Source organism: Amblyraja radiata, chromosome 10 (assembly GCF_010909765.2).
Source record: "Amblyraja radiata isolate CabotCenter1 chromosome 10, sAmbRad1.1.pri, whole genome shotgun sequence".
NCBI classification, from domain to species: Eukaryota; Metazoa; Chordata; class Chondrichthyes; order Rajiformes; family Rajidae; genus Amblyraja; species Amblyraja radiata.
Window position 1 is genome coordinate 14,301,525 of NC_045965.1, and position 12,590 is coordinate 14,314,114.

Genomic DNA, 12,590 nt, shown 5'->3' on the forward strand with positions numbered 1-12,590 from the left:
GTATCTGACTTCCACTTGAAATGTGATGAAAGGTGAACGTGACTGCAATTCAGTTTTAACATTACAAGGATACTGCAAGGTTGATCTTTGAATCTTTCAGATCAATGTGGTGCAAGGCTTTAATATTAACGAGAGACTACAAACCAGAGGCATCCTGCATTATCATGTTAATATTTTCTGGTAGCAAGTTATTAGTGAAGGAAAGCACTTCAATGTTGCAGATGGCAAGTACAGTATTGGATGAGGTTCAGAAAATGCCCCTCTGTTCAAACATGTTTCCCCATAGACACTAATTAAACAGGTAATTGCTAATTGTATGCATGATCTTTCTGTTGCAGGACAAGATTTACTGGATTGACAATGAGCAGGACTCTATTTACTGTGCAAATAGACTGACAGGGAGAGATGTGATGTTACTTGCAAATAATCTGAACAACCTGCATGACATTGCCATTTTTCATGAACTAAAACAACCCAAAGGTAACACCTTTCAGAAGCTACTCAGTTAAAACTGTACACATTCTCCTGCTTTCTCCCCATAACCCCTGATACCCGTACTAATGAAGAATCTATTTCTGCCTTCAGTGTAACGGGGTGAAAAGGGTGGGGTGTGATCCTAGAACACGGTGTGCTTTGCAGTCTTTCATAACGTGAAATCCACGTGGGTGGCACGGAGACGCAGCGATAGAGTTGCTGCCACACAGTGCCAGAGGCCTGGGTTTGATCTGACTACGGGTGTTGTCTGTATGGAGTTTGTGCATTCTTCCCGTAATTCGCATTGGCTTTCTCCTGGAGCTCCTGCTTCCTTACAGACTCCAAGGACGCGCAGGTTTGTAGGTTAATTGGCTTAGTCAAATTGTAAATTGTCCCTTGTGTGTGTGTAGGATCACTGATTGGCATGAACTCGGTGGGCAAGTACCTCCAAACTAAACTAAACTGAATCTGGAAATGTGAGGTGAAGAAAGATAATTTTCCGTTTATTTATTTACTTGATATCTTGATAGATTTTTTTGGTAGTAATTTGAGAATTCCATCGGGGCGAATTTCCATTTCCTGAACTGCTGTGATGTGCGGGCGGACTTAGGAAGCCTTTTTCCATACCTTGTTCATTTTTCTATGTTTAACTAGCTGTAAACGTTTGTGTACATGGCGGGACACCAAAAGGAGGGTGTCAGTATCTCTGTTTACCTGCTCCACAAATCAGCAGCCACTCTGCAAAGTACACATGCGCTTGCCCTGACGACATGGAACTTGGGCATGACATGAGAAAGTGTTACAGAGGTATGTGTATCTTTTCTGCTAATGGGACTTGTGCTCGTTTTAGCAGTTTCTAAAGCAGGAGAGTCTTCTCAGGCCAGAGTTGTTCTTCCTGACTGAGATTATTTAAAACTTTTGATGTTAGGCATTCGCTAATGTAGAGCCAGGATTTTGCCATAAGTGTCTTTTCATGCCTATTTTGATGATTTCACCAGGATAACGCCTTTTTCACAATCAAGTGCCTAAATCAGCCTTTTTTGCCGTTTTGCTAAAAGGTCGTGCTATTTTCTCTAATTGTACCATGATTACAATGATGTTTTCTATGTTAACACGTTAATATTAATGTTATTATTAACGTGTTAACATAGTATAACTTACAAGAAAACTTCCACCACCAGGCCAAAACTGGGGGCGACACCGTCAGTCGTTCATTCGTTCGTGCCGCTGCCCCCTGGTTCAGTTTTCTCCAAGATCTATTTAAGAAAGAACTGCAGATGCTGGAAACATTGAAAGTAGACAAAAAATGCTGGAAAAACTCAACGGGTGAGGCAGCATCTATGGAGAGAAGGAATAGGCGACGTTTCGGGTTGAGACTCTTCTTCAGACTGATGGGGGGTGGGCCGGTAAAAGAAAGGAAGAGGCAGAGACAATAGGACTAGAAGAAGAGCTGGGAAGGGCGAGGGGGAGGAGGGAGAAGACAAGGGCTATCTAAAATTTGAGAAATCAATGTTGATACTGCTGGGGTGTAGACTACCCAAGCAAAATACCCAAGCTTGTCACCTCACTACATTTACTGCTGGCTCCAGTTGCAAATCTGAGTTTTCAAGTGATCTGTGCAAGGCATTCATTGATGCTGGAATTCCATTGTGGAAATTGGAAAACAAATCTCTCAGAGGTTTTTTAGAGAAATACACAGAGGAACATATACCATGTAAGTCATCATTATGGAAAAATTATGTTGACAGCAACTTCAACATTGTTGTGCAGAATATTAGAGATGAAGTTGCATGCAACAAAATATGGAACCCAATAGACGAGACAACTGATGCTGTGAGGAGATATGATGCCAATGTGGTCATCGGTACACTAGAGGCAGGTCAACCATCAAAGGAGTATTTGTTGACATCGGAAGTCAAACAGCTCAACTATTGCTCAGTTATTTACATCTTCACTTGCTGTACTTTGGCCAGAAAGTATAAAACACGAGAATGTACTTCTGTTTGTGACTTAAAGTTTCATCCCCAAAATGTTGCATTTGACATATTTAGCTCAAGAACTTCATAGAATTGCCAAGCACAAACGTAGCTTGTTTCCAAATGTCGATTGCCTAGGCAATGTCAAGAAAATCTTCCTCAAAGTACCATCACGAGTGCAGTTGTTCAAGGAAATGGCACCTGAGATTCCGCTACCTCCTTAGCCTGTTTTGACTAGGTGGGGTACATAGCTCTCTCCTGTATTCTACTATGCTGCAAATTTTGAAAAGATAAAAGAAATCATCAACTGTTTTGTAGAAGAAGAATCTGCTGCAGTCAGAATCGTCAGTAAAATCATGCAGAAAAAGTCCCTCTTATGTTTATTGATTCCAATTTTGCAAACTTCCCACAAGCTATCACTTCCCTTGAGAAACATGGCAAAACATTTGTGAATTACTTGCAGGTTTTCTAACAAAGTAACTGACGATATTCGTAAAGTTCTTGGCGATATAGGTAATGACCTACAAGGAAAATGTGAGAGTGATTTTAGCTAACAAAGATCTTAACAAAATACAAAACTTAGCTAAGGTTCTCAAAGGTAGGTGTAATGCACAAGATATCGACATGAATATAGAGTGTAGCTTGTTTCGGGTATGCACCAGTGACCTCAGCTGGGGTGAAAGAAGTTTTTCACAACTGAAGCATATTCTGTCTGACAAATGGCATAGTTTAACACCAGATAATTTGAAAAAAAATGCTAGTAATTATGTGCAACCAGGCAACTTTGGTCATTTAATGTAGTATACCTTTATATTATTATTTTTAACCATATTTTGGTGGTGGAAATAAATGCATTTTTATGCCATTTTTTTGTCAATAAAAGCCTTTTTTATTTCCTTTTTGCCTGCCTGCCTATTTCAGAGTTTTTTAGTGCCTAAACATCCTGGCTCTACTAATAAGGAATTCATGATGATTTATTGACCAAGGAGAGGTAGTTCCCTGCCTCGGTGATTGTTGAAGCACCATGCATACATGTATTTAGAAGAAGCTGGGAAAGAACTCTTAGAAGAATGAATGTTTGAATAGTCGTAGGAGATGATTTGAGTAAAGCATTATCCCTGGCCTTGACCTGTTTGGACTGTATAGCTGCCATATTCTATATTTTTCACATCGCTTGCAAATCTGAACCCTTGCATCTGGCCACAGGGGAAATTGCCTTTGTGCGGTTGTTTTAAGCTGTTTGATATTCAAGTTGCAGTTCACGGTGTGTGCTTTTGTGTATCTTTATTTCTCAATAGTTGGAGAGTCTCCCTCAGTCACGAACATCAACCCAACTCCAAAATCTGGAGCACCTTTCTTCAGTACATGGATCCCTGCAGAAACCACAACCCCAGCTGGTACAGCAGTTCCAAATGGCGTCGGCACCGGAGACCCACGGTTGCATTTCCCTTCTGACAGCAACAGCACTGACGCATACTTGGTCCACAGCAACAGTTCCTCACAACTATGTAAGTCTGACCGGTATAAATCTCTCCCGTTTTGCTGCTTATGTTTTATGACAAAGTAAAGCAGGCAACTTGATTCCACATTCCCTCATCCAACTCTGCACAGGCAGAGAGAATCTGGCCAAGGACAGGCCCGGAATTGCTGTCAGCCCATTTTTCACATATATCTATATATGGTCCAATTAATCATATTGTACCATTATTCAGGGTTGTAACATCACCATGTCCCGAGTGTGCACAAGAGGCAGTCCTGATTTCTGCACTCTCCATTCCTTCGTTATTCCACTATCGCATTCTATGAATGTGAAATGGATCTTCTCATCTCCCCTTCCCTTCTAATGTGACTTCTATTTCTTAAAGTCATCTTCTAGTTCAATTTCCAAATCTCAGAACTGGAGCTAGTTACCCCTCTCAATTTCTCTCTAATGTTCCAGACTGGGCTTTTCAGATCAAAGCTTGATGTTGCCTCGCTGCCACTTGGTTTGCTTGGATTCCTCTCTATAGGTTTTCCAACACATTCCAAAAGTAATGCAGAGATGATGGGCTGAGCGGCATGTGAGGTTGCACAGGCCCTGTTGTTGCTCCAGCTGCTCATGTTCACATATGACAACATACATACACAAGTTGGCATAAACTCGTGTTTCTTTATCCCAACAGCAAACAGTCAGGAAGAAGGCAAGAAGTCGGCTTCAACCAATGCTATCGTGGGAATTATCACCCCTATTGGTGGGTAACTCCTTCTTGTTTTAAAAAAATATAGCTTTTTTATATTACTGCAGAGGAATGCAACATTTAATTTTGAACACAAAATATGTGTAACAGCTACCGTTGGCTGGGTGGATGCCCAAGTATGTATGCTATGTATGCAACCTGTTCATAGACACAAAAAACTGGAGTAACTCAGCGGGACAGGTAGCATCTGTGGAGAGAAGGAATGGGTGATGTTATGGGTCAAGACACATCCCATCCAACTCCCAAAGGCAGAAGACTTGTAGCCAGCTCCCTGCTTCATTGAACCCTCCTGATCAGACGAGACATTTTTATAATTCTTATTTGTTTTACTATTTTTATAGACTTTTCTTCCCCTCTATAGGAATGTTAGCACTTCATTTCAACCAACCACCAATTAGAGATCTGTCATGTTCTTGGTGTATTTTGCCTGAGAGCAGAGACTTGAGTGGACCTTCAAGTAACGAGGGAGTGAATAGCCGAGCCGGGTGTCTCTTGACTGACAAGGTTCTTCGACACTCTGAAGTTTAGAAGGAAAGGTGGTTTCATTAAAACATAAAAAATAATCTAAGCACAATTGACAGAGTGAAGGGGCAAAGATGTTTCCCCGTCAGTGGATCCATTTTGTGAAAACTTGATTGAATGTTCAATCACTCTAAAGGGCCTTTCCCTCTTGGGCGTCATTTACGCGACATCAATTACGCGTCACGATGCATGATGCGCACGTCGTGATTCCCACGTGATGCGCGCAAGGCGTGACGCGCAAATGACGCCCAAGTGGGACAGGCCCTTAAACAATTCTGTTATCGTAATCAGTGACACATCTGAGCTTTGACAATTTTCTTTGTGTGACTCATTATCATTGACTAATCAGTTCTGTATATAATTGCATATAAGGTAACGCCTGTGTGTTTTGGTTGATAAATTTTAACGATTGAGTTAATTTTCCTCAGAGCTCTAATTTCCATGACTATTTTCAGCGATCATTATTTTGCTCTGCCTGGGCGGCTTCCTGATCTGGAGGAACTGGAGAAGGAAGAACACCAAGAGTATGAACTTTGACAATCCAGTCTATAGGAAAACCACAGAAGAGGAGGAACTGGAGGAGACCCACATTGGAAGGAACGGACAAATTGGCCACGTTTACCCTGCAGTAAGTCTTCCCCACCTGTTAAGCACCTGGCAAGCACTGCACCAAACCGATGAGTCCTGCTGTTGGACAGTGGATCATTCTGCAAACCAGCTATAGCTTTTGTTACTGGAAATCCACATCCAAGTTACTGGAAATCCACATCCAAGTTACACATGTGTAAACACATAAGCATGTTAAATACATTTTAATCTGAAATCTAATTTTGATGCTTCTAAGTGTGGTGAACATCTTTTTACTTTCAAAATTTGATTTTTATTTTCCTTCACAGTCATTTAATATTCCCTGCTAAGATTCTCTGTTTCTTGCTTGTTTGCAATACTGCACCTTTCGCAAAATTTCTTGTGAACTCCTCCCATTTATACTTAAGGTGTCTTCTTGATCATTTCAGGTGTAAGTTTGTAGCTTGGTAGCTGTGGTCTAAAACCTGTAACTTTGCTAGATTAAGAACCACCAACACACCAGGTGTAACTTTGCTAGATTAATATCCACCAACACACCAGTCCCACTGTTGTCAATAGACACAGGAGTAGGCCATTCGGCCCTTTGAGCCAGCACTGCCATTCAATATGATCATGGCTGATCATCCACAATCAGTACCCCATACTGAGTTTGTTTACCCCGTCAAGAATTTGTTTAATGCAATTGGCAGTGCGTATTACTGGAGAGGTTGAGTGATGTACCTTCTACCTGAGGTGAACAAGGTCCTGAGATACTGAATCTTGTTGAGGGTGGGTGAGTTCTGTGACTGATATGAATTCGCTGAAAGTGACGAGTTCCATTTTGTGGGTCGGAATCTGGATGAGGACGTGCAGGAAGTATGAAATCCACCTGCTATGTTGATTTGACTGAGTTCTGCAAAAGGTAAATGGTGAAAGTGAACGAGACCGTGCCTAGAAACATTTATTATTAGACATACAAATTTCAATGTAATGGTTCTCATGAGAAATGGAATAGTTTTCTTGCCATTTTCTCATCCATTTTAAACAGGAAATTGTACAATGACCTTGGTAGAATTGGGAGACTTTGTAACTTTAGTGTTCTCGCTAATTGTTGGATTGCTGTATCTACAATTTACCCTTTCATTAATGCCTCTGCTCTTTACCTCTGCCTGCTTGTTTCTCAATCATTTTCATACATCAATCTTGCTTTCAGTACTTGCAGCGAGTAATGTATGGAGGATGGGTTTTCATTTGTCCTGTCTAGATGTGAGAAAGGAGAGTGTGTCAGTAAAAGTAAGTGTACTGGAGATAACTATTTTATTGGGTGTATACAGTCCTATTGATTAAGTTTCAGCTCTAGTAACCAAAGGTTTGGATACTAAACGTTGATCCAGGACTGCAGACCTCCACTGCTGCTGGGGAATTTAAGTCAAGGAAATTAATTATATGTAATAAAGATGTTAGTCCTGAAATATTGATAACCCTGAAACTGACAGTAGTTATTTCAGTAGCGTAGCTAATGTTATCCCACTTTTCAAGAAAGGAGCGAGAAAGAAAAGGGGGAATTATAGACCAGTTAGCCTGAAATCGGTGGTGAGGAAGATGCTGGAGTCAATTATTAAAGAAGTAATAATGGCACATTTGAATAACAGTAACAGGATTGGCCCAAGTCAGCATGGATTTCTGAAGGGGAAATCCTGCTTGATTAATCTTCTGGAATTTTTTGAGGATGTGACACGTAAAATGGATGAAGGAGAGCCAGTGGATGTAGTGTATCTGGATTTTCAGAAAGCCTTGGATAAGGTCCCACACAGGAGATTAGTGGGCAAAATTAGACAACATGGTCTAGGGGGTAGTGTATTGACATGGATAGAGAATTGGTTGGCAGACAGGAAACAAAGAGTAGGAGTGAACGGGTCCCTGTCAGAATGGCAGGCAGTGGCGAGTGGAGTGCTGCAAGGCTCTGTGCTGGGGCCGCAACTATTTACAATATATATTAATGATTTAGATGATGGAATTAAAAGTAACACCAACAAATTTGCAGATGACACAAAGCTGGGTGGCAGTGCGAACTGCGAAGAGGATGCTAGGAGGTTGCAGGGTGACTTGGACAGGTTGGGTGAGTGAGCAGATGCATGGCAGATGCAGAATAATGTAGATACATTTGAGGTTATCCACTTTGGCAGCAAGAACAAGGAGGCAGATTATTATCTCAATGGTGTCAGATTAGAAAAAAGGGAAGTGCAACGAGACCTGGGTGTCCTTGTACACCAGTCAATGAAAGTAAATATGCAGGTACAGCAGTCAGTGAAGAAAGTTAATGGCATGTTGGCCTTCATAACGAGAGGATTTGAGTATAGGAATTAAGAGGTCCTTCCACAGTTGTACAGGGCCCTGGTGAGACCACATCTGGAGTATTGTTTGCAGTTTTGGCTCCTAATTTGAGGAAAGACATCCTTGCTATATTGAGGGAGTGCAGCGTAGGTTCACCAGGTTAATCCCCAGGATGGCGGGACTGTCATATGAGGAAAGATTGGAAAGACCGGGCTTGCATTCACTGAAATTTACTGTAGAAGGATGAGGGGGAATCTTATAGAAACATATAAAATTATAAAAGGACTGGACAAGCTAGATGCAGGAAAAATGTTCCCAATGTTGGGGGAGTCTAGAACCAGGGGCCACCGTCTAAGAATAAAGGGGAGGCCATTTCAAACTGAGATGAGAAACTTATTTACCCAGAGAGTTGTGAATTTGTGGAATTTTCTGCCACAGATGGCAGTGGAGGCCAATTCACTGGATGAATTTAAAAGAGAGTCAGATAGAGCTCTTGGGACTAGCGGAATCAAGGGGTATGGAGAGAAGGCAGGCAGGCACGGGTTACTGATTGTGGATGATCAGCCATGATCACAATGAATGGCTTGAAGGGCCGAATGGCCTCCTCCTGCACCTCTTTTCTATGTTTCTATCCCTCGGGGAAATAAATCTATTATCCATGCCCACCGGTATATGTGACTCCTGTCCCACCAATGGCCAAATATGAACTGACCTCTCGAATGGTTCAGCAAAGAAAAATCTAAATGGAGAGTGTTGTTAGCAGTATTCACTCTACAATTCTTTTTTAAATTCCAGCTGCAATCACTGGCCCCTGCAATCACTACAATCACACCTTTAATGCTGTGCTATCAGAGTAGTCTCATCATTGGTGCTTCACTTAACACAGGGACCAGCAATCCATAATTACAAGATTTCCTGTGAATCTGAAGGTCATTACTGCATTAATCCTCAGGCAAAACAGGCTGCCCACAATTAACAACAACAAACGCGTTATCTGCATTTCTAAGGAGATATTAACTAACAAGATCGTTCGTGGGTTTTTTTTAAAGGGATTAACATCTTAGATTTGGGCCTACCAAGCATAACTTCAGCAGGTGATAGACAACCTGGATTTTTTGTAAACACTGCAGAAGATGGTAATAGAAATGCAGGTATGCAGGTCTGAGATAAGTGGATGACCAGATACATTGTTGCAAAAGATGAGGCGATGCCTTTTTGTGACAAGTGTGAGGAGAGACATACAAGCTAATTAATGCTGTTTTAAAGAGACGAGGAGAGAGCTTATGAAGTTTGGTAAATAAAGCATATAGAACGCTGGGTTTTATAAATAATGCACAGATGAAGTCAAGAAATTGTGTCAAACCGCTAACATAACCCTGGCTGGAGTATTTTGTCTAATTTTAGGAAGGACTAGACTATGTGGGACCCGTTGGGTCCCTGTCCACAGGAGGCTTGGTCCCCCACACAATATTCCACCACGCACCCATAGTCCCCAACTGCACAGGCGCAGCTCATTTCCCCTCATCCCTAGCTCTCTCTTCCATTACTCTTCACCCTCACTCTTCTATCCCCTATCCTCCTCCCCTCCCCCAATCCCTCCTTCACCTCTCTCCCTCTCCTCTCTCTCCCTCTCCTTTCCCCTACCTTCAGTCACTCCCTCCCTCCATCTTCTCTCCCCTCCCTACCCCCCTCTTATCTATCTAACCCCCACCTCCCCCACTCCCCCCTCCTCTACTCCCCCTACCTCTACTCCCCCCTCCTCTCCCTCTATCCCTTCTCCTCCCCCACTCTCCCTCCCCAGGATCTTGAGGTTGCCGCTAGTTCTGTTTTGGGTTCAGTTTGATATGAAATTTAATTCCCTTCGCAGAAAAATCAAAATTGCAATCTTCCCCTGTTAATGTCCAGAAAAGGTTGCCATTTTCAGCAGCAAAAGGCAAAAGAAAGTTGTGCCAGTTGATCCCCAATCTCATGCAACTCTGTCATGTCGGAGGAAGGGTCTCGACGTAACTCAAAGTTCCCTAGTCTCATCATGTAACTCAAAGCTCCCCAGTGTCATCGTGTAACTCAGGGCCGTGTCTCCTGAAAACAGTGCCATCTGCCCTGCTGGACCTCTTGCTTCATTTAATTAGACCAAGGCTGAATTTTCAGAATTCTACTTTCTCACTCTTGTACAAGGTCCTTTGACTGCCTTAGTGCCCAAACATCCATCAGTTTTATTGATCCTCTCTTTTACACGGTCTACTTTGTAATGAAGGCTAAAAGGAAGAGAAGCAAGGGCTATGGATAAAGAGGAGCAGAACAGACATGACAGACGACAAAGCCTCATTTTTGTGCTGGTTCATTCTATGCTTCAATATGCTTGGGGACTTTTTATTAATCTGAACACGACAGTTAATTAGAAACAGCTTTCTGTCGGTCATGTTTATAATGGAAATGTATCTAATCAGCATGGGACTGAGACACGGACTCTCCAGATGTAAGGATACAACATAAACCTGCGCTCAATTTTGTTCCTATAATTGAATAAAATTGGGTGTCTTTAGTAACCAGTGTTGTTGATTCAGCGTGCAAAGAGGTGGGAAGAAAAACGCCCCTCTAAGTAAGATTTTAATTAATTAATTATCTTTATGGAGAAATGACTTATTTTTCTATTGTCAGCGTGTTGCTCTGAGTATGGAAGATGACGGATTACCCTGAGACCAGCTGTGTCACATCCACTTGACCTGCAGCTTCCCCGAAACAAATGATGCGGCCATTGCACCAAGGATGGGGCGCTCCAATCACTGGACATAAAATTTGTGACATCTAAAGGATGTGTATTTTTGTATGAGCAAAGCATTTTATACTACACATGAAACGCAAGAAAAAAAACTTTTTGCACTGATGAAAGACAGAACAAACTGTAAAGAAATTACACTGGCCATAAGCGTAAAATTCCTTACATTTGTATATAATTGTGATATTGCATTTGCACGCAGAGCTTCATCAAAGCTATATTTATACAGTTTTGTAAATAGTCTTAACAGTGCTCGTCACAATTTGCAGTTTGGCAGAGAGCTTAATTTGTTGAAGCTCCCCAATGGCATAAACTACACTGAATAGAAAGAAAAGGGTTTTATTTATGGATTTATTTCCTGGACAAAGTTGGTTATGTATATATGAAGTAGAAAATATTTTATTGCTGATGCTTTTTGCCTTTTCTGTACAGTGAAATCGTATTTGCATATATGTTTATACAAGAGGAAAATGTATTTATAAAAATTGGGGAATATATGTGTTAATGCTTGCTTCTTCCTGTATATGCCATACATTGTCTGAATATTGAGAATTTATTTATTTTAAGGTTCAAACTGGGCTGAGCAACGACAAGTGAATTTTCACCATCTATTTGTTCTATTTAATTTGTTATCTTTTTCAAGGCACAGTTTTTGTAATTCTGTTGCTACATTCAAAGTTGTCCAATTCGCAACATAAATGTAGTTCTTCTGATACTTGAATGGAGAATGTAATTACTTGGTATGGGACTGAGCCCACAGAGACTGCAAGGTAACAGGTGATTGGGCAATAGTTAATGAGCCCTTTGGAGGGAAGGGAGAGGGGGAAAAAAACCCAATCACAGTGCGTTCACGGTGAGTACTGTCAGAAATTACACCTGAGGAACTTGTGCAGTCTATAATGTTCACACAGGAATGATGGAAATATGTTGAGAGGGCTGTGTTGGTAGCTCAGTACTGTCAAGAGTTGAGGTGATGCAAATAAGAATGTTATTGTTATCTGGGACATATGACAATGAAACACTTTTGACTCTCTTGAGTTGGGATGCTTTAAAGGGAAGGAGGGGAATACAAGGAAGAAACCAATTTAATATAAAGTGTATATAGTGGATCTGAAATATAGATCATGTAAAAGCCTGCCTTTTGAATAACTGTAAGGCTGATTTCCTTAAAAATAGCCAAAGGTTTTATAACAGATGCATTAAAATGGTTTTCATTTATAAACCTAATACAATATTTTTCTGAGATGAGGTGGAAATCTATCAAATTTGCTACTTGGTTTCCCTGTATATTTGTAATATTTGATCTGTATTGATGTGGAGGGGGGGGGGGGGGACTTTAGTTGTGTTTTTATTGATCAAGATATATTGTCAAACAGATTTCTATGGCTCATATTTGTAATAAATTTGAAATTGATAATCTAAGTTTAAGTAAATTAAAGTAGCCCCGAAAACATGTCTGCTTAAACTGTGTTTCTGTTCCAGTAGACCAAGGAACGTACATGTTATTTATCCGTTAATGTTCTGCGAAAGGTGAAATGAAATTACAATTCCTGGAGTACGTCGGTCAAAGCATGTTTTCTCCCTAACTCCAAAATCCATCAAAGAGGACTGGTTATAATTCGAAGCCACCCAAATTGTCCAGCACAAGCAGTGATTTGCAACGTAATCACCCGTTTTTTTTATCATCAACAAATTATTCCTTGT

At 41.0% G+C, this 12,590-nt stretch overlaps 1 protein-coding gene across 3 annotated transcripts in view; it reads left to right on the forward strand.

The window, feature by feature from the left end:
* Nucleotides 1–12,339, forward strand: part of lrp8 (LDL receptor related protein 8) — a 94,769-nt gene extending 82,430 nt beyond the window's left edge. For 2 of the 3 annotated variants that reach the window (XM_033028120.1, XM_033028121.1), the window contains 6 exons: nucleotides 339–480; nucleotides 1,129–1,281; nucleotides 3,749–3,958; nucleotides 4,613–4,681; nucleotides 5,665–5,837; nucleotides 10,769–12,339. In XM_033028120.1, coding sequence (XP_032884011.1) covers nucleotides 339–480; nucleotides 1,129–1,281; nucleotides 3,749–3,958; nucleotides 4,613–4,681; nucleotides 5,665–5,837; nucleotides 10,769–10,807 — 786 coding nt within the window. In that variant the 3' untranslated portion in view covers nucleotides 10,808–12,339. The remainder of the gene's footprint in view (nucleotides 1–338; nucleotides 481–1,128; nucleotides 1,282–3,748; nucleotides 3,959–4,612; nucleotides 4,682–5,664; nucleotides 5,838–10,768) is intronic. The other variant, XM_033028122.1, reaches the window with a different exon arrangement.
* Nucleotides 12,340–12,590: the final 251 nt, after the last annotated feature.